This window comes from Myotis daubentonii, chromosome 14, assembly GCF_963259705.1.
Source record: "Myotis daubentonii chromosome 14, mMyoDau2.1, whole genome shotgun sequence".
NCBI lineage: Eukaryota > Metazoa > Chordata > Mammalia > Chiroptera > Vespertilionidae > Myotis > Myotis daubentonii.
In genome coordinates, this window is record NC_081853.1 from 25,767,952 (window position 1) to 25,787,855 (window position 19,904).

Here is a 19,904-nt window from a genome sequence, read left to right on the forward strand (position 1 = left end):
TGACGACACTGCGCCAAAGCCCACCTCCTGTGACCCTCGGAGCAAAGGGATGCCCGTTCCTACCTGCAAGGCAAGTCTTCAGGGGCCCCAGACAAGGACTGTGGGTGGGGGATTCACAGACGTTGGCCACCGTCTGTGCTGAGAAATGACCCTGAAATCTAGAGATTTCCTCCATTTGCAAATACATTTCTAAATGTCAAGAAGGAATTGCATGTTAATTAGGCATTAAAACAGGCTGCGGAATATTTAATGACATAGAAAGATGTTACTGACATATTGTTGCATGGGGAAAATACAGGTTTCAAAATGGTGCGTATACCCTGGTCCCGATTTTTACTCCTCTGCCCCCAACCCAGGCAAGTACGTGATTTGGCATTCTCTGAGATATTAACCGTGGGTGGGTGGGGGTAGCTTTTATTTTTTCCTTCTTTTTTTTCTTCCTGATGTTTCTGTAGGAAGTGTATTTAATTCTAGCATCACACCCAAAGAATTTTTTTTTTCTATCAAATGTGTCAATAACTTAAATTAGCAATCTGCTGCTTAATAAGCAGGAATCAGTGCTCAGAATAGAAAATTTGAAAAGATAACAAATCTCTCTACCCAGAAGCTACCACAGGAAAAGGCCGTTTTTAGAGCTAAAAATTGTTTACTTTTCTCTTTTCACTTTTCTGTTCTCATTAATTTAAAAACTGGCATTTGTAGGATTTTTGTTTAAATGGATTGAATTTTTCTGTCCTACTTCTTACCTTTGATAAATGTGTGTGCTTATTTTTTTTTTCCCGTAAAGGGAAAAAAATAACCTGAGTTGCTTCTAACTGGGAGGTGGCTTTGCTTCTCGTGACCTCTCCAGGAGGTCAGCGGGGTGGGCTGGGGGCTTCTGGGGATGTGCTGGCCCCCAGTCAGGTTCACCGTCCTCATGGGCCACGGTGAGGAACAGCCTGCCCTCCTGGCCTGGGGGAAACTGTTTCCTCATCTGAAAAATGGGGTCAGTGATACATTTTTTTAAGAGCGATGAAAAACTCGGGGTGCGTGCGTAACTGTCGGCTTTTTCCAGTGCGGACCACCCCCCGCATTCGGAGGCTGCTGTGGAGGCTGGTCTGGCCGAGCCTGGCACTGAGGAACGAGGGCCCAGGGCCCTGGCTTGTGCCCCCGCCCCGGCGCTCCCTGGGGGAATCCCTCCTCTGCGCTGTTTCTGCACCTGTAACACGAGGATGCTGTTCCATTCCTCGGGGACCTGTTAACTAAAGGTGAGTTAGGAGCAGGGCCCACCAGGGGTGGGTGGCACACAGCAGCCGTGACATCTTCCTGCAGGTCCCGTGCTGCCCTCAGAGCCTAGGGACCGTCCGGGCCGGGCCCCGGGCAAGCAGGCAGCCACATTGCCCCGTCGCCGTCAGCCTCCTCGGCAGGCTGAGGCCGGTCTGAGCCAGGGCCCCTGCCTCTCGCTGCAGGCTCCGCTTCCCTCCTCGGCCATCTCAGGATAAAGGCTGGAGCCCACAGCAGGTCTTCCCATCAGGCTTTTATTATAAAGAAGGTTCCATTTAGAGCGTCCTGGTCACCCCCCGGGCCAGGCCCTGGGCTGGCTGGGTCTGCTGCGCGGCTCCGGTCAGCCAGGGGGCCACTTGCGACGGGAACAGAAGGCGTGATTTTTCTCAGGGGGGTGGGGGGAGGGGTGTTCTGTGCCAGAGCTGCCCATCCTCTGGAACAGTCATTTCCAGTGTTGCGTTGGGAGCCCCTCGGTGCCCTCCCAGGTCCTCTGCACAAGCGGCAGCTGTTCACAGTTGGTGCATATAAGTTTAATATAGAAAAGCTTTCTTAAAAAAACAAAGTGGTGCTATCTTTAGAAATACTCCCAGCAAGATCAAGTAGCCCAGCTACATCCTTGGTGCAACTTAGCCCCTCTGCCCCAGACCCGCTCGCCCAGCACCGGCCCCCTTGGCTCCCGCCCTCCTGGCTCAGGGAAAGCCCCAGGAGCCTCCCCACGGGCGGTGGGCGCTGCCCACGCCACCAGTAGCCACTTAAGCAACGAAAATCTGACACTGCTTGCAACTGTGTGGCCAGGGGCCTCTCTGGGTGAGGGGAGACTGGACAACGTTTTGGTGGTTAAATCGGGAACCAATCACGGGCTGGTTCGAGGCGGCCTCCCCTCCGTCAGAAAGGCTGAGGTAGTGTTTCTGGCTGCGGCCTCTGGGCCAGGCGGTCTCTCCTGTTTGTCTGTTTGTGTGCGGGACCGAGTCGGGCGGGGCTCTTAGCAGCTGGCTGTGACAGAGCGTGCGGGGCACCGTCCGGGCTGTGCTGTTGGGTGGTGGGAACCTTACCAGAGACGGGCTGTGTCATCCAAGCCCCCATCCCAGAGGCTGGGCCTGGGGACAAGTAGGAAGGGACAGAGGTGCCCCAGGGGCCAGGGCGGGGGGGCTCCTCACTCCCCCTCTCCAGTGGCTCTGCTCAGTCATGGCCCAGCCCGAGTCAGAGGCACTGGGGACCCAATGAGGCCGAGGGCCGGGTGCCTGGTTCCTTCCCACACGGTCTCCGGCAGGTGCTCAGGCCTCGCTGTAGCACTCGTAGATGTTGTCCTCCATCAGAGCCACCACCTGCTCAAACTTGTGCTGCAGCTGGGTCCGCCGGGCGGTGGGGTTTGCCTCCAGGGCTGTCATGATCTGAGGGAAGCAGAGGCGCCGTGGGGCTACAGGCCTGGGCCCCAGGGGGTCCCCGGGCAGGTTTTTGGGGAGCACACCCTGCCTGGATTTCCACAGCTGCTGACCCGCCCTAAAGCACACATGTCCTGGGATGTCAATGCTGGAGTGGGGACCCCTCTGGGGTGAGGTGGGGAGGGGGCGCCGGGGCTGCAGGGCTCAGTCCTCACACAAGGGCACCCACCTGCGGGCGGTACCTCTTGGCGTATTTATAAATCTCTGCCATGGCCACGTTGGTGTTGAACTCGTTCTGGTACTTCTGCAAGCAAAGGGAAGGCGGGAGTTGGGAAGGGTGGTTAACCTGTCAAACCTGGGCCCGGCCCAGCCCTGCTGCTTGTACGCAAACCCCTCCCTGGACGGTCGAGTTCCAGACCCCCCACAGCCCCGCCGCACCCGCGACTCCTCGGCCAGGTGCGCGTTCATCTCCTGCTCGCTGAGCGGCGTCATGTCGTGGATCTGCTTGTAGTAGCGCTGCACGATTTTGCGGTACTCGGGGATCTCCTTGGCGTAGAGGAGCTTGTTGGTGGGTGAATCCTGGGTAGAGAGAGCGAGGGAATGAATAAGAGAAGGAAAGGATTTGTCTTTTTCTGGATGAGCCATGTTCCCCACTCCGCCAGCTTCAGACCAGGGGCTCCTCACCCCCTCCCTCTGCTGTCCTTTTACACCGAACCCCTGCCTTCTGTGGGGCTGTCAGGGTGAGGACCTGAAAGGGGATCTACTTCTTTTAGGGAGAAAGGACACGGGCTTTGCGCCAGCTCTCGGTCGCACCGCGGCGGTTTTGTTTACATCCTTGCCTCGGGTTATAGGTCTTGGTGGCTAAGATTTCTGGAAGCCTGATGGCTGGCTCAGTGGAATATTCCCCACCACATGTGTTCAACGCCCGAACGTGAAATGTGCCAAGTGCACTCCCAGTTCTTAGTCACGGGCATCCTGCCTTCCGAGATAGTGCGGAGAAGTGATGCGTTTACTATCTCTCGTGGCCTATCTCTGAAAGTCATGGGCAAAATGCAGGGCCATGAACCTTCAATCCTGCCGGCGAGGTCTGCTTACCAGCGGTTCTCAACCTTCCTAATGCCGCGACCCTTTAATACAGTTCCTCATGTTGTGGTGACGCCCAACCATAAAATTATTCCCGTTGCTACTTCATAACTGTAATGTTGCTACTGTTATGAATCGTCATGTAAATATCTGATATGCAGGATGTATTTTTTCATTGTTACAAATTGAACATAATTAAAGCATAGTGATTAATCACAAAAACAATATGTAATTATATATGTGTTTTCCGATGGTCTTAGGCGACCCCTGTGAAAGGGTCGTTCGACCGCCAAAGGGGTCGCAACCCACAGGTTGAGAACCGCTGGCTTACGCCATCTCCTCGATGCTCACAGCTGCCAGCACTCTTTCACGCCTCCCTGCTTGCCCATGCTGTTCCCTCTGCCAGGAACACCATTCTCTCTCGTCTCCCCGCAGAGATGCCTCAGGGGGCTCCCTCCTGCGTGTATCTCAGAGGTCTGGGTCATCTGTTGCCTCTGCCCACCCCTCCTCTGTGCCCACTCAGAGGGCTCATGGCCATCGGGACTGCTGCCTGTAGCCTGGCTGATTCTCAGGTGACGCTGTGCTTGACTAAGCAGGTTGCCTGCATTCGCTCTGGCTTCCCGGGCCTGGCTCTATGGCCTGAATGTCGGGAGCTGATGCCGGGCCCACCTGCGGCAGGTGCCACTGGTCTTTAGTGATGCCGTTTCTGACTGTAGCTGCCGTGTCTGGGTGTCTCCTCCGGTCCGAATGTCCCTGTTCATCCCGCGTCCCCTAGACCTCAGCTCCTATAGTTCCCCTCCCAGAAAAACCTCCGTCCCATCACTAGCACCCAGGCTGCCCCCGGGAGCAGCTGACCTTGCCCAGCTGAAGGTCAGAGATGGAGCAGGCGTCAATGAAGGCCTGTGCGATGACCGAGAGGCAGGCGTCGATATGGTCCGTCTTGTCGATGTCGAAGACAAACTGCGGGTTTTTCAGGATGTTCACCCAGAACCGGAGAGGGAGGCTGTGGGACGGGGTAACAGGAAGGCAGTGTGAGCCCACCCCAAGGGTAGGCAGCCAGGTCCAGAGGACAGGCTGGCTTTACCCCTCCAGGCTGGTGTAGCCTTCTCGCAAGATGGAACCTCTGAGACCTGGGTTTGCTCACCCACAATGGGGTTGATGACCATTCCTGCTGACTGGGCCACGAGCAGCTAAGAGCCAGGGTTCCTGCATGGAGCAGGGCAGGAGGCCGAGTCAGGAGCTGCAGGCCTGGCTGGGGTGGAGGGGCCGGAGTCCACCCTCACTGCCCTCCCCTCCCCCAGAGAGCCTCAAGCCAGGTCCTGGTTCTCATTAGAAGCACCCCCACCCCGCCTGGCAGCCCATGGCTCCTCCCGTAGCCTCTCACGGCAGCAGGAAGTCCACGATTAGCAGCAGGCCAGGGCTGAAGGAGGGTGGAGCCTGGATCCTAGGCCTTGGCCTCAGGAGCCAGAGGGTTGGTAAAACCCCCCCTCCCACCGCAGCGCCTCCCGGTGACTCAGCAGCCAGGGCGTATGCACCCCCAGAGCTCTGAGGAGCCCCTGCAACTGCACAGAAACTTCGGGCCTGTGGCACTTTTTCTGAGGGTCAGCTGAGTTTTTAACAACTTCTTGTTGGGATCTGTGACCCCAAAAAGCTAAGACACGCCTCCAACGAAGGCTGCAGACTGGGTGTGGGAGACAAGATTGTGCTGCTTTGAGCCACCCACGGGCTGCGTGACCTTGGGCAGTCATATCTCTGTGAGCCTCACTGTTCTCCTCTGTAAAATGGAGCCGACAGTGCCTGCCCTTGAAGAATGGAGGGAGGATGATGGTAAGGGCAACACTTACATAATGCTGGCTTCCCGTTAATTCTTATAATTAAGGTGAATTACTTTTATTGCCCTTGTTTTACAGCTGGGGGAACTTAAAGCACAGAGCGGTTAAGTCATTTACCCAAGGTCACACAGCTGGGATGCGGCCTAGTAGGGACTGAACCCAAGCAGGTGGACTGAGAGACCAGGCTCTGAACCCCGCACTCTTGCTGCCCCCAGGGACACATGGAGCTGCACAGCCCTCCCCACATACCCACCACCCACCTGTTGGTTTTCCAGATGTGCAGGGTGTCAGGATCTGAGATTCCCCTCTTCTCAGCCTGCTCCTCCAAGAAGTCGAAGAAGTACTTGACGGCCAGAGGGGGCTTGTCCTCACGAATGCTCAGAATGGCCTTGAACAGGTCATCCAGAAACTTCTGTAGTGTGCCCTGCAGGGGAGCAAGGTGGCTGCCATCAGCCCAGGACCACATGCAGAGGGTAAGTGGGACCCCGATGGCTCGGGGGAGACTGCGGTACCGGAACTGGTGAATGTGGAAGCCATGTGGCATCAAGCCGGTCACCTAACCTCTCTGGGTCTCAGTTTTCTCACCTGTGAAATGGGTTAGTGAAACCTACCTCATAGGGGTGCTGAAAAGTCTGGGGCATAGCGTGGGAAATCAGTGGAGCCAGGGTGTGTTGTGTGGGGTGCGGACTGCCACCTAAGCCGTGTGACCCTGGGGACATCATTGACCCCTCTGCCCTCTCTGTTACACTGGCTCATTTCGAAGTTGTCAGTCAGACACTTTTCACAGCTCTGAGCAAAGGCAGGACCCTAAGCCCTGAGCCTCTCACCCTGGGAGCCCACAGAGGAAGAGCTCTCGCCCCACCCAGGCATGTGGACACAGCTGACCTTCCGAGGCGAGGAGATGCGGCCGGGCCTACCTTGGTAGACAGCAGGCGGGTCAGGTAGATCTCTGGTAGCACCTTCTTGCGGTGGCTCTGCCGGTGGGACTTCTTGGGCTCTGCCAGCTCGTCTGTGGGCAGCACCTGGGAGGCCGGAGCGGTGGTCAGTGCCAGTGCCAGGCACCTCCTCTGCCATCCTGGTGGGGGGGTCCCATCCTTCTCCCAGAGGCACTTGGTTCCCTGCTGATTCTGGATCCCATCTCCGCTCCCCACCCCCAGCCTTTCCCAGAGCCTGGGAGCATTCTCCCCAGAGGACCAAGGCGGCAGGAAGCCAAGTCCACACCCAGTGAGGGGCGGGAGCCCCAGGGCCAGGGGCCGGGCACTCACCAAATGGAAATACTTCTCCGTGTCCAAGTCTTTCACTGCGAGAGGAAAAACACACAATAAATAAACAAGAGAGGGGAGGGAGAGAGAATAGAGATGGAGAGGAAACCAAGAGAAAGGGTGAGTTCCAAAGAGACACACGAGACAGAGTGAGTCAGGGAGGAAAATGTGAAGAAAGAGATGAGAGAGATCCAGAAAGACACCCAGAGAAAGAGACAGAGAAAGGCAGAGGCATTCAGAGAAAGACATGCAGGTGAGAGGAGAAACGGAGGGCGATGGAGAGGAACAGGCGGGGTCACACAGGGAGAGGAGAGGCCCCAGGCAGGAGGGAGGCTGCCCTCACTCCCTCCCCGCCCGACCTCACAAGCTGCTGGGAGAGAACCAAGATCCTGCTCCCGACCTCAGAGGGAACCCTGAGACCCAGAAGCACGAGGCCTGGGGCGTCTGAGGGTGTGGACGGTGGGGTTTGAGGCAGAAACACAACCCAAAGCCTCGAGGGGCATGCCAGCCACCCCTCTGGCCTGGCGGCTGCCCAGACCCATCGGAACCACGTCCCGCCCGCCTGAGGCCTCTCCATGGCTGCCTGGTCACAGGCCCTGCCAAGCAGTCCTGGGTCAGAGGGGCCTGGCTTGGCCCCGGCCCCGACCTGGGAGGCCACAGCCCGGCCCTGCCTCGGGAAACCTCAGCTCCCCACGGGGACTGCTCGGAAGGGGCCCGAGCCACCCCCCCCCCCCGTGCCCAGCGGCGCTACCTCGGCCCAGCGTGTTGTCCTTCTTGTCTGTGAGGCTCATGGCCAGCGAGGCACCTTCGGGGATCTGCCAGGAGGGGAGAGGCCGAGGTCAGAGGTCAGGTTAGGGAGGCTGCGAGGGGGAGCTGGGGGGGCTGGGAGCCCACCTTGTAGTGGGCCAGCGTGTTGAGCTTCTTGCGGCCATCCTCCACCACTGAGGTGTCGTCCAGGTCCCGGAGGATGTAGCTCTGAGTGCTCGAGGCGAACCACTCTGGAGGCAGGGAGCAGGGGGTCAGGGGCTAGGGGGTCAGGGGTCAGGGCCAGCACCAGCCTGGCCACACGGGGAGAGGCTGCTTGCTCTCTGTGAAACCTGGGGCGTGCCACGTTTCTCTCCGAGCCTCCTTTCCCCCCTCTGTAAACAGAGAGTGGGGAGAAAACTGGGGACCCGGGTGCGGGGAGGCCGGGGCCATGCTCGATCCCCGGTAGGAGCACAGAGCAGGAGCTCTGGAAATGCCCGCATCCTCGGGGTTGTTACTGTTATTACTGCTGATGAAATAAGAAAAGGGACCCCCAGCCCTGGCTGGTGTGGCTCCAGTGGGCGTTGTCCCGTGCATCAGGCATTTGCCAGTTGGATTCCCGGTCCAGGGCCCATGCCCGGGGTTGTGGGCTCGATCCCCAGTAGGGTGACACTTCCTCTGACCATCTCCATGTCCCCAGTGCCAAAGTCTGTGCCCCTTTGCTGAGTGAAAGGAGTGTATGACGAAGGCAGGGGCTGGCTCCCACCAAAACAGCCCAACGCCAAGTGGTGCCGCCCCACCCCTGCCCACCGAGGTCGACGTCCTCGGCGCGAGGCCACTGGGAGTAGGGCACGTTCTTGCAGAAGGCCTCCAGGATCTTCTCCTTCACCTGCGTCAGCGTGTCGGTGTCCATGGCTCGCACACTCAGTGAGTCCATGCTGCAGCCCTGGAAGGACACGTTCAGGTTCTGCACGAGAGGGGGAAGGGAAGGTCAGTCGGTCCTCACCGGCACTGCCCTGGGCCCAGGCAGGCGACAGCCTCCCAGAGGCCGGCCAAGATCGTAGCCCCCAGGCATGTGGGGACCCCGCCCAGCCAGTGCCAGTGCAGGAGATGGTCCCCCCTTGCTTCCCAGTTGCCCTTGCCCCACCGCACACCGGCTCACCCGGGGCTTGGCCTCAATGTTCTCCCGTAGCAGCCACTCCTCATTGAGCGTGTAGCGGGCCTTGCCTGTGATGGCATCGATGGAGCCCTTGTTGATCTGCTGCTTGATGGCGCACAGGAGCAGGAAGAACGGCTCCCCGACCGTCTCCTGGGGTGGACAGGGACCGTCAGGGGCTGAGGCCCAGGCTGCCTGGCCCCCACTGCCTCCCTGCCCTCCCTCCGTATTCCAGCTCCCAGGCCTCCGGAGCACCTTCACTACCCACTTCCACCCACACCTTCATGGCTGCCTGTTTAATATCCTTTTGGATCCTGGCGCCGGTCCCCCAGCCCCCTGAAGTCTCCATGGACTCTAAGGCCCAACACCCGTGGCTGCGGGCAGGCTCACTCATTTCATCATCCCAACAACCCTTCCAGATCTCCTCCTCACTGCCGCGGCTGAGAGAGCGAGTCACCAGCCCAGGAGCCCCCAGCAGGAAGAGGCGGAGCGGGACTTGGCCGCTGGATTGGCTGACTCCCTCCCAAGGTGAGTTCGGGTGGAAGCAGAACAGACGTGGTCCCCACCTGAATCGCAGCGCGGTGAGTGGCTTCCCTGGACTCTCCTGCCCTCGCCCCCCCCCCGCCCCCCCCCCCCCCGCCCGTCTCCCTGTCATAACGTTCACAGCCAGAAAGCGACTTGGCTGCTATCCACAGCAATGAGCTGATTTTCATGGTCATTTTATAGCAAGTGATCAGGTATTACACTGATGACAGATATTTAGGTAAAATGGTAAGCTGATTTAAGGACAAAATTAAGTACATAATAGTGTTAGGCAGATTTGGCAAGATGATGAAGATAGCATGCCAACTCCTTTTTTTTTTTTTTTTTGTTACTCTTCACCCCAGGGTATTTTTTCCACTGATCTTTAGAGAAAGTGAAAGGGACAGAGAGGGGGGAGAGAGAAACATTGCTGTCATATCGATTGGTTGCCTTGGGAACTGAACCCGAAACCCTTTGCTGGGCGGGCCGGTGCTCTAACCACTGAGAACACCACCCAGGGCAAGCATGCCCACTCTCAGTCCTGATCTAATGCTCCAGGCCTGGTGCTGGGAGCCACTGACGCCCCATTTTCTGGAGCAGAAAACAAAGGCTCGGAAGGGAAGCCACACAAAGAGGCCTTGGGAGCTGAGTCCAGAGTCCACTGCAGCCGCTATGGGCCCTGTGGCAGCCAGTGCAGACCAATGCCAAGACAGTAACACTGGGAGAGCCTCCAGGGGCTGTGTGATGGCCCCGTCCTAGGCCCAACCTCCTCTGCTCCATCCCATTCCCCTTCCCACCACAGGGTTCCTTCAGGCTGCTGCCCTCACGAGCCCCAAACCCAGGGGCATGGCCCACACGACAGAGAGGGGGATTCCGTTTCCAAGGTTCACAGCTGGTTTGTGCCAAAGACTGGACTCGAACCCAGGACACCTGAGGCCCTGGTTCTGGGCTTCGGTCAGCCCCTTGCCTTTCTCCTGTGATCCCCAGATGACTTCCTGGCCTTGGAAGAAAAGCCCTAATTTAGGGGTCCCTTTGGCAGAATGCAGGCGGGCCTGACCACCTGGCCTCACTGGACTTCCCAGCCTTATCTCGTCAGAAAGACTCACCCGCCTTCCTTCAGTTCCTTTCAGAAACAGTCCCTGCTCCTGGCTTTGCCCACGCTGCCACCAAAACCTGGGACAGCCTCCCCACCCAGTTCGTTACCTGGCTCATTCCTACTCCAACCCTCACTCAGGCCCCTCCTGGATCCCTCCAGCCCGGTCAGAAGCCTCAGCGGTGGAGTTTTGCTGAATTTTAATGTGTTTCCACATCTCTCTCCCCTAACGCTGGGAGCGCTCCCGTGGCTGCGAGGGTTTGATGACTGAGGACAAGTTCCCTGACGTGGCATCCGTTCTGCCCCGGTGGGCTCTGAGCCTCGCAGGAAGCCAGGCCTCCGCTGAGCCTCCGTCCCCGTCTGTATCATGGATCCTCTGGGCCTGTCCCTGCCCTCCTCTGAGTCCCTCTCTCCTCTGCACACAGGATGGGATAACTCTCCTGGGAGAGTTGGCGGAAGGATGCACAGAGTCCAGTCTACCGCGGGAAGACTGGGAGACGGTGCTCCCGCCGTATCGGCGGCGCCTTCACGCCTGCCTCACCCTCAGGCAGCTGTACATGCAGATGGACATCCAGTTGGTGAGCATCTTCTCCACCACGGACTCCGTGCGCCGCAGCATGAGCTTGGGGTTCTTGGCGGCGGAGGCGTCGATGAGGTCCACCAGCAGCTCCTTCATGATGCTGGTGTAGTACTCGAGCTTGCCGTGCAGCGCGATGGTCAGCAGGGAGGCCAGGCTGCACCTGTGGGTGGGCATGGGCGCCAGCGGCCTTATCACGGATGTGCCTGTGCGGGTGGAATCCAGGCCCGGGAAGGGGAGGAATGTGGGGTCTCAGAACCCCCAGTACCCCGCCTTGATGTTGGAGGCCAGCTAGCTGCCCAGAGGACATGGTGATTTGCAAACTCCCCGAGCCCAGGGTCCATCCAGGCCGGCCCAGGACCAGTGGGACCTCAGACACAGCCCCACCCCCAGAGCCTCGCAGCCTCACCTGTCCCGCACTGCGAAGTCCTTCTGCTGCTCTAGGGCATGCACAAAGACGATGAGGAAGTGCTTGTTGTTGAGCAGCGAGGAGAACAGGCTGATCCCCTCTTCCATGTTGGGCCGGCAGCTCTCGGGGATCTGCAGAAGCAATCAGAGAGGGGACCAGTGCCTCTGCCTGGCTGAGGGGTCAGCACTTATAACTCCCCGAATGGCTCCTTGAATGCCTCCTGGGCTGGGGAGCTCACTACCTTTTCATGGTGGATGCCTCCTAACTCCCCATGACTGGGAACAGTGGCTCAGTTGGATTGAAAAGTGGGGCACAAAGGAGGACAGGAGTGCCTGGAGGTAACCCAGCACCCCCATGAGGGACCCTCTAAGGCACGGGCAGAGTGGGATGTCTAGGGAGGCCCAGTCCTCTCCCCTCTCCACCTGGCCTGGGGTCAACACTTATAACACCCTGAGGGGCTGCTTCAGTGCCTCCTGGGATGAAGCGCTCACTACCTTCCAATGGCAGATTACCCCCCCCCACACACACACCCCCGCTCCCCTGTGATTTGGATCAATGGACCCGATGAGCTGGAAAGTGGAGCCTGACAGGGACTGGGTGGCCGAGGTGGCCCAGTGTGTGAGAGCGGGAGTCGAGGGTACTCACCTTCCACTCTCCCAGCAGTGGGTGTGTCTCTTGCACCGGGGAGCTGCCCTGGGAGTTGAGGGTCTGGGAGGGCAGTATGTAACGCTCTTCATAGAGGGAGGAACACTGTGGAGGCAGACCCAGCACCTCAGCAGGGCTAGACTCCCCTGACTGGCATGCAGGGACGCTCAACAAAGGCAAAGGGACACTTTACAGAGAAAGACAAGGCAATGGGCCGCGACCACGGAGTCACAGGATTCCAGAGGAGTGGGGAGGGGTGTCCCCGGGGGCTTCCTGGAGGAAAAAGAGTGGAACCAGCATGCGCCAAGCTGTAGCAGTGCAAGAGGGCACAAGGCTTAAAACAAAAGCAGCTGAGTGTGGAATAAGGGAAACTGAGGCAGGGAGGCTGCTGCATGGTGTGACCAGGGCAAGAGGAGGGCATTGGCCATCAGCACAAATGCTCTGGGCAGGCCAGGGAAAGTGGGGACAGGGCAGTAGCCAGGAACAGAAAGGCATGGAAGGGGTGGGCAGAGTCCAGGGGGCAGGAAGAGGGTAGGTGGAGACCAAGAGAAGCCTGGCTGGAAGGGGCCCCGATATGAGAGGCTAGCAGGACACATGACGCCTGGGCCACCTCTGCTCCCCCCCCCCCGCCCCCGTCTCCCCAGTGAGGGGAGAGGTAGGCCTAGCACCCTAGGAGGAGAGTGGGGCTGGCAGCCAGCTTCTATATGGAGAGTTAAACATTAAGTGAATAATGAAGGAAAGCAGGGGTGGAACCTGGGCCCCTCCCGGCAGGCCCTGTGGATCTGCACGGCTCCCGGGGCCCACACTGCCCCAGCCCAGTTTCCCCACGTGCATAAAAGTGCCCTCGAGAGCGGCACAGCCTCGAGCCCCCGAGGTGGCGGCCGAGGGCACCGGCTGACCTTAGGGAAGAAAGTGCGGGTCACAAAGTGCTTGTACTCCAGGAACGGGATGCCCTGGCTGCGGTTGAGCTCCTTGGTCAGATCCGTCATGTCCGTCTGCAGCTCGGCAAAGCCTGGCGGCAGGAAGGGCGCGGTGAGTGGATCTCCAACCCATTCCCCAGCTGGGAAAGCCGAGGCCCGTGGTCCTGCACGGTCCCCACCCGCTACCTTTACGGATTTCCTCTCGGATCTGCGACTCCATCTCCTCCATCTGCAGCAGGGTCTTCTGCCAGTAGCGCTCAGCGCGGCGGCTCTTGGTGCAGAAGACAAACAGGGCTGCGGGCATTGGAGAGGGGATCAGGCCTGGAAAGCCCTTTGGAAAGCTTGTGTGGGCACCTGCTGTGCGCAGGGCCTGGAGGGAGAGGTCCGGCCTCAGCGCCACCTCCTCGGGGACAGGTGTGGCAAGGCGGCCCCGGCCTCCCCTCCCCAGTGGGCAAAGGGTTTGGAGAAACCAGTAAAATAAGGCTCAGTGTCCCATTCTTATAAAAAGGAGTGTGTATGTGAAACAGTGGTAAGCAGTGGCTTTCCCTAAGGATAGAGTACATGTGAGAAATATGGGTGCTTTGTGTGTTTTTAGCATTTTCAATTCTTTCTACAAGGACCAAGTGTTACTTGTGAATTGAGAAACTTTTAAAAGCAGATTACAAAGCAGTATTATATTATAATCCCTTTTCTAAGTTGGGAGAAGGGATATATATATATATATATATATATATGATATATGTATTAAAATATCTTATTCTTATATATATTTGTACATATTATAAATATTATATAAAACTTTAAGAGACTGACAGGAAACATACCAAAATATACAGGGTGATAACGATGGGAGTGTGTGTTTTTTTGATTCACTGATTCCCTAAAATTTTCTACATTGAATATTTTTTAAAAACAGCTTTGTTAAGATATGAATGATGCACATGCCATGTGACCCATCCATCCATTTAAAGAAGACAATCCTAATGGCTTTCAGTTGTGCGTCCATCACCTGGGCTCCTACAGCATGCGGTCTTTCGTGAGTGGCTTTTCATTTAGCATCATGTTGTCAGGGTTCAGCCCCGAGGCAGCGTGAGCCGGCACTTCATTGCGTGTATCTATACCTCACATTTTACTTATTCATCAGCTGATAGACATTAAGTTGCTTCTATTTTTGTCTGTTATGAACAATGCTGCCATGAATTTTCATGCACAAGTTTTGTGTGAACATGTTCTCGTGTCTGTTGGGTAGACACCCAGGAGTGGGATTGCTGGGTCACAGGGTAGCGTTTTGTTTAACATTTGGAGGAACTGCCAAAGTATTTTCCAACCCCACCAGCAGTGTATGAGGGTTCCAATTTCCCTGCGACATTGAATATATTACCTTTATAACCACTACTTTAAAGTGGTATAACAACCCTCTCAAGTACCTTCAACAGCTCCCTAATGATTAGCTAGAAAGGTTCCAAATCCCACAGCGTGCCCTCCCAACAGCTATCCTACCATTGGTGCTGTAGCCAGGGACACCTCTCACCCACCTCTGCGGGCAGGACCTGTTCCTACCCCCACACCGATGTTCAAGCTGTGCCCCCAGCCCCCTATGCCTCCCCTTCTATCTGCCCATCTTCAGAGGGGCAAGGGGGGTAGGCCTGCCCTCCAAGGTGTCACGAGGGTGGGGCTCCTTACCAACCACAGAGAGCAGCAGCAGGACGCTGCAGATGACGATGGACACGATGATGGCGGTCTCACTGCCGCCCAGCTGTAGTGTGGCAATGGTCTGGTTGAAGTTTCCTACCTGGACCTGCACAAAGATAAGAAAGGGGGTTGTAGCTTCCCTGGACTTGTGCCTCGGCTCTTCTCCTAACTAGCTATGTGGCCTGGGGCAAGTCGCCTGACACAGAGATAACCACACCCACCTCCAGGGGATGCCTGAGGACTAAATGAGAGAATGCTTGTCGTGCTTTTAGTCCTGGGACTGGCACAGAGGAGAAACTCAGTAGGGTTTTTATTAAGCCTGGGAGGCATGGCAGAGGAGCAAGGCTGTTCACAGGGCGTGGCTGCTGTCCCCAGGTAGCTGTAGGATTGTCCTGGGAACAGGAGGCGTCTGAGGACTCCAAGGGCAGAATTGGGACTGAGATGCAGACGAAAGGGAGCTTTCCCAGTCAGAGCTGTCTGTAAGGAAATGAGCTCCCCAGCCCAGGAGGCATACAAGCAGGTGCAGTGCAGAAAAGATCCCGTTTTCTGGGCCCTCGCTCTACTCCTCTTGCTTCCCTGCCTTCCATGATCCTGTGTGATGACTGGCAGCCCAGACTCTGGGGAGAGCACCTAGAACGGGCAATTTCTTATGGCCTTCCAGAGTCCAGCCCCATCAGGCCTATCACTGACCTTGAGCAGGTCCCTCAGTTCTTGGCCCTGTTTCCTCATCTGTCAAGTGGGGACGTAGAGCTCTGCTTTGCTCTGCCTGCTCAGTTCCAAGGTGCTGAGCCAGGGACAGGCACCTGGGCAGATGGGGCTGGGAGCCATGTCCGCCTCTGCCTCCAGTGCCCCATCCACTCACCGTGATGGGCAGCTGCCCCTCGGCTGTGCCCAGGGACTCGTTGACCGAGCAGTGAATGACTCTCTCCGAGACGATCTGGATGTCGCAGGCCACTTGGCCGATCTTGACCCGGTACTCGTGGCTCTCCAGCCCCAGGCTGTCCTGCTCTTTCTGTGGGAGAGGAGGGGCGTGCTCACCCGGGTCCATGGCTGAGCCCAGCCCATTCGCTGCCCCCGCCCAGCACCGGCTGCACTCACATGGATGACTAGGGTGAGGGGCTCCCCAGGGTGGTGTTTGATCCACTTCTCCCTCTTGGCCGTGGAGAACTGAGGGTCAGGGAGGTAGTCCAGGCGGAACCTGCTGCCCCGCTGGGCCTCCTCGGAGTCCAGCAGCTCCTCGGCCACTGCTACCTCGTCAGTGTAGGCCCGCCCGTTGATGAAGAAATCCACTGGTGCCGACGCGTTGCTCAGGGCCCCCGGGGAAGGGCAGGTGATGAGGGTGGAGTTGAGAACCTTGCAGAGCTGGTGGGAGAGGGCCATGGACCAAGGTTGGGGTGGGGGATGAGCAAATAGACATGGAGAAATGGGGAGAGTTTGAGGTTTAGGAGGACAGAGAAGAAGGGGGGCGGAGAGAGACAGGAAGACAGGAGAGAGACAGATGGAGAGATGCAGCAGAGCGGGACTGCCAGCCACCCCCACCACCTCAGCCCCCTGCCCCGCTCACTGTGGGCTGTCGGCCGATGTGGTGCACAGCCATGGACACGTTCTGCACCATATGGAAACGCTCACCAGCCACTGTGATGGTCCTGCCACCGCTGTGGGGACAGCAAGCCCATCAGCCCACCTGCAGCCCAGGAGAGCTAGACCCACCTGGGGGGTCAGGGTCTCACCTGACGGGGCTGCGGCGGGGACTGATGGCTATGATGACCGGGTTCCGCATGTACCAGAAGGTGAGGTTGCCACGCACACAGCCCCGGTGCTCGAAGCGCACACACACAGGCACGGGGGCTGGCAGGGTGCCCCCAGGCACTGTGCAGGCGATGCTAGTTTCTGTGCGCCTGTGGGAGGGCAGCGAGCTGTCAGCAAGGCCCCCACCTCCCATTGCTTGCTCCTACCCACTGACCAGGGGCACAGGCCTTTTCAATGGCCCCAATCTGCTCTTCTGCCCTCTTGCACATAAGTCTGTTTCTATATTCCCACTGCCATATGTTGCTTGGGCTGTCCTCTCCACCTAGAATATCTTCCCGTCTCTCTGACCCTGCCTGTACTTCCCAGTTGCCCAGTCCCACCTCCTCCAAGAAGCCTTCCCAGAGCTCCTCTCCTAACTCCTGCCCCTGGCAAGGGCCCTGTCCCGTGGCTCTGAAAGACCAGACTTTTCTCCCAATCCAACCCCACTGGACATTTCTGTTTCCTGTGGGAGCGTCTGCTTTTCCCTGAGGGCTGAGACTGTGTTGGGCTCATCTATTTGTCCCCATCAATGAAGCCTGGTACACATTAAGTGCATAATAAAGACAGAGCTATCTCACCAAGAGCTAAGGATCTCAGAGTGTATGCAATTACCACCATTTTACTGCAGCTGTCACTTATGAAGCACCTACTGTATGCTGGGCACAACGTACTTCCCATAACTCCCTGTTCTTACCAGATGAGGAAGCTGAGGCTCAGAGGGGAAAGGGCTTGGCCAAGGGGTGATGCTTGATCCCAGGGTAGCACCCCCACCCCTCCGGCCCCCCAGCCCCATGGTTTCTATGGGCCGGAGGGGGCAGCTGGGGCCAAGGGACTTACATGAGCTCCGTGCAGGGCTCTGTGTTGTTCAGCAGGACCTGGAGCTCAGAGCCCACGTGGAGGTCGCTCCCGTGGATGGTAATCCTGGTGCCCCCCGCCTTGGGGCCCATGGCAGGCTCCAGGGAGTGGACCAGGGGCAGCTGTGGGGTGGGAGGCAGGTGGTCAGGCCTCAAGCCAGCCCAGGGGGTGTGCCTGGCTGGGTGGGTGAGCGGGACAGCGGGTGGCGGCCTCCCTTACCACATAGGAGAAGCGCTCCCGTGACTTGCCCTCCTTGGAGACGTTCACTGTCACCACATCTGAGAACGCCCCTGGGGCTGGCCCCGTGACACACACAATCCTGGAGGAGGCAGCTGTGGTCAGGAGAGCAGCTAGCGGGTCACGGGGGCCTATCAGGCACTGCCCCATTTCTCCCTTGAACAATGTCCGCAATTGCACCCCAGGATGTGTGCGCTCCCCATCCTTGCACTCAACTACCTGTCCCTCCCACTCACAGCTGGGGCTGGCATTCGACTGGGACACGCCTGAGGGCATTACCCCCTGAGTTCCCTATCAGCTGGAAAACAACCACTGAGCCCCCCAAATGTCATCCTGGCTCTTCCCAAGGACACCCCCCCCCCGACTCTACAATTTTCCCACAATTCTGCAACTATATGACAAGGGGTTAGAGACAAGATAGTCTCTTAGTACACTTGAAAGTTCTGTGACCACAGAACATTTGCTCGGCTGGTAGCCTTATCTGCAAGCCTGACATATGGGCTCCGAAACAATATCCAGTTCGTTCATTCCCTGCCCCCAAAGGTATCCTAGAGCCCTCAGGCCAGGCCTATAGGCCCAGATCTTTGCACCTCACCAGCAGCCCACACACTCTCTTAACTGTGTTTTTTTTCTTTTTTCTTTTCATCAGAGCGAGGCTTCTGTGGAAGTTGATCTAGGGCAGCGGTTCTCAACCTGTGGGTCGCAACCCCTTTGGCGGTCGAACAACCCTTTCACAGGGGTCGCCTAAGACCATCCTGCATATCAGATATTTACATTACGATTCATAACAGTAGCAACATTACAGTTATGAAGTAGCAATGAAAACAATTTGCTGGTTGGGTCATAACATGAGGAACTGTATTTAAAGGGCCAGAAGGTTGAGAACCACTGCTCTAGGGGAACATGGGAGGGCTTCCCAGAGGAGTGGGCACGTGAAGGTTGAGTGGTGTCCTGAGCAACAAATGGCAGAATGTGTGGTGGGAATGATGGGAGCAAAGTCCAGGAGACCTCGGAGTGAGCAACTTGGGGGGGGAGGGGGGGGCAGAAGGGTGTCTGCTGAGGAGGGTGGGATGGCCAAAGGGAGATAGGAGGGCAGATATGAGGTTGTCACTGCCAGGTGTGTGTGGGGGGGGGGGGGAGCGGGAGGGGGACAGAGGTCACTCAAACTGCCCAGGGACTGCCTGCTACTTACTCCTCTGACACTGTGTATCTGTCAGCCAGTGGCTCACAGGCCACGCCGCCAATCCACACGCCATGGGCCACATCGCTGAACCGCCGGCCCAGGTTCCTGCCGTGGATGGTCAACAGGGTCCCACCGTCCAAGGGGCCACTCAGGGGCTCAATCTGCCGGGTGACCAGAGAATAGGGTTCTGAGGCTGGGATGTGGGCAGGGATCCCCGCCCCTGTCACAGGCACCCAGGGGGAGGCGGGGCCACACAGACCGGCCACTTAGGGGAGGCTCTGAGAATGCTGGGGTTGCTAGTCACCTCACAGGTCACTGGGCTGCCAGTGAGGGTGTGTGTGTGTGTGTGTGTGTGTGTGTGTGTTTGTAAGCCCACTAGGGTCTGGGGCCACAGAGTGCATGGACAGACTCAATGCTATTTGGTGGGGGGGGGGGGGGTGTCTCCGGGGATACCGGGGCACACTCTTAGTAATCACATCTGACCACACGATCCTGCATCCCAGCCAGAGCTGACTGGGCCTGGGATGGGCCCCTGACTCAGGCTAAGACAATCAGACTCCTCCCCTGACCCCCCCAGGCTAAGCAATCAGAATCATTCCCTGAGACGTTTTTCTTAATTAAAACGGAGGCTTGGGAGTAACTGGCATCCTCAGTTGTCACCATGTCCCCTGCCATTGCTATAACACTAGACACACTCCGTCCAGCATCTCCGCCACCCGTCTCCCAAGGCCCCTGCCCTGCGACTTTTCTCCATAGCACTTGCCTCTTCCTCTATAACTTATTCCCTTACTCACCCTCCCTAAAGCATGGCTCCCTGAGGGCAGGCACTCTGTTTTGTTCACTGCGATGTCTCCAGGCCTGCAGAGGCCCAGCACCAGGTGTTCCACAGGCAACAGCGCGGGTGTGCCGGGCGTGCAGGCACGTGTGCTGTGCCGGAGCACAGGCAGGGGCTCCCATGGGGGTGGGGGTGCTTACCGCCCGGATCTCGGGGGCAGGGCAGGCTCCAGGCAGGGGCTGCAGGGGCCCCCGAAGGCGACAGCTGTCGCTCCACACACACAGGTGGCCCAGGTCCTCCCGGCCCAGGCACTGAGAACAGTCGGGGCTGCCCATGGCGCAGTTATAGACCTCCACTGGGAAAGACATGCAGGCAGCAGGGGTCAGCCCCCCATTACCGCTGTCCCCTCCACACTCACCCACGCACTGTGGTGCCCACCCACAGGCAGGCCCTGTTTCTGAGGGTCAGGACCCCAGGAGGTTCTTC

General features: G+C 57.9%; 1 protein-coding gene across 2 annotated transcripts in view; it reads right to left on the reverse strand.

Moving 5' to 3' along the window:
• Nucleotides 1–229: 229 nt before the first annotated feature.
• Nucleotides 230–19,904, reverse strand: part of PLXND1 (plexin D1) — a 53,375-nt gene continuing 33,700 nt past the window's right edge. Inside the window, exons 12-36 of one of the 2 annotated variants that reach the window (XM_059663663.1) lie at nucleotides 19,619–19,773; nucleotides 18,653–18,804; nucleotides 17,443–17,542; nucleotides 17,206–17,345; nucleotides 16,311–16,478; nucleotides 16,145–16,235; nucleotides 15,679–15,942; nucleotides 15,443–15,592; nucleotides 14,572–14,686; nucleotides 13,075–13,182; nucleotides 12,868–12,980; nucleotides 11,969–12,073; nucleotides 11,324–11,454; nucleotides 10,879–11,077; nucleotides 8,729–8,875; nucleotides 8,377–8,533; nucleotides 7,717–7,820; nucleotides 7,574–7,637; nucleotides 6,826–6,860; nucleotides 6,478–6,582; nucleotides 5,821–5,984; nucleotides 4,584–4,731; nucleotides 3,084–3,224; nucleotides 2,875–2,949; nucleotides 412–2,654 (exon numbers count right to left, since the gene is read on the reverse strand). In XM_059663663.1, coding sequence (XP_059519646.1) covers nucleotides 2,538–2,654; nucleotides 2,875–2,949; nucleotides 3,084–3,224; nucleotides 4,584–4,731; nucleotides 5,821–5,984; nucleotides 6,478–6,582; nucleotides 6,826–6,860; nucleotides 7,574–7,637; nucleotides 7,717–7,820; nucleotides 8,377–8,533; nucleotides 8,729–8,875; nucleotides 10,879–11,077; nucleotides 11,324–11,454; nucleotides 11,969–12,073; nucleotides 12,868–12,980; nucleotides 13,075–13,182; nucleotides 14,572–14,686; nucleotides 15,443–15,592; nucleotides 15,679–15,942; nucleotides 16,145–16,235; nucleotides 16,311–16,478; nucleotides 17,206–17,345; nucleotides 17,443–17,542; nucleotides 18,653–18,804; nucleotides 19,619–19,773 — 3,248 coding nt within the window. In that variant the 3' untranslated portion in view covers nucleotides 412–2,537. Of the gene's footprint in view, nucleotides 2,655–2,874; nucleotides 2,950–3,083; nucleotides 3,225–4,583; nucleotides 4,732–5,820; nucleotides 5,985–6,477; nucleotides 6,583–6,825; nucleotides 6,861–7,573; nucleotides 7,638–7,716; nucleotides 7,821–8,376; nucleotides 8,534–8,728; nucleotides 8,876–10,878; nucleotides 11,078–11,323; nucleotides 11,455–11,968; nucleotides 12,074–12,867; nucleotides 12,981–13,074; nucleotides 13,183–14,571; nucleotides 14,687–15,442; nucleotides 15,593–15,678; nucleotides 15,943–16,144; nucleotides 16,236–16,310; nucleotides 16,479–17,205; nucleotides 17,346–17,442; nucleotides 17,543–18,652; nucleotides 18,805–19,618; nucleotides 19,774–19,904 lie in introns of both variants that reach the window. The other variant, XM_059663664.1, reaches the window with a different exon arrangement.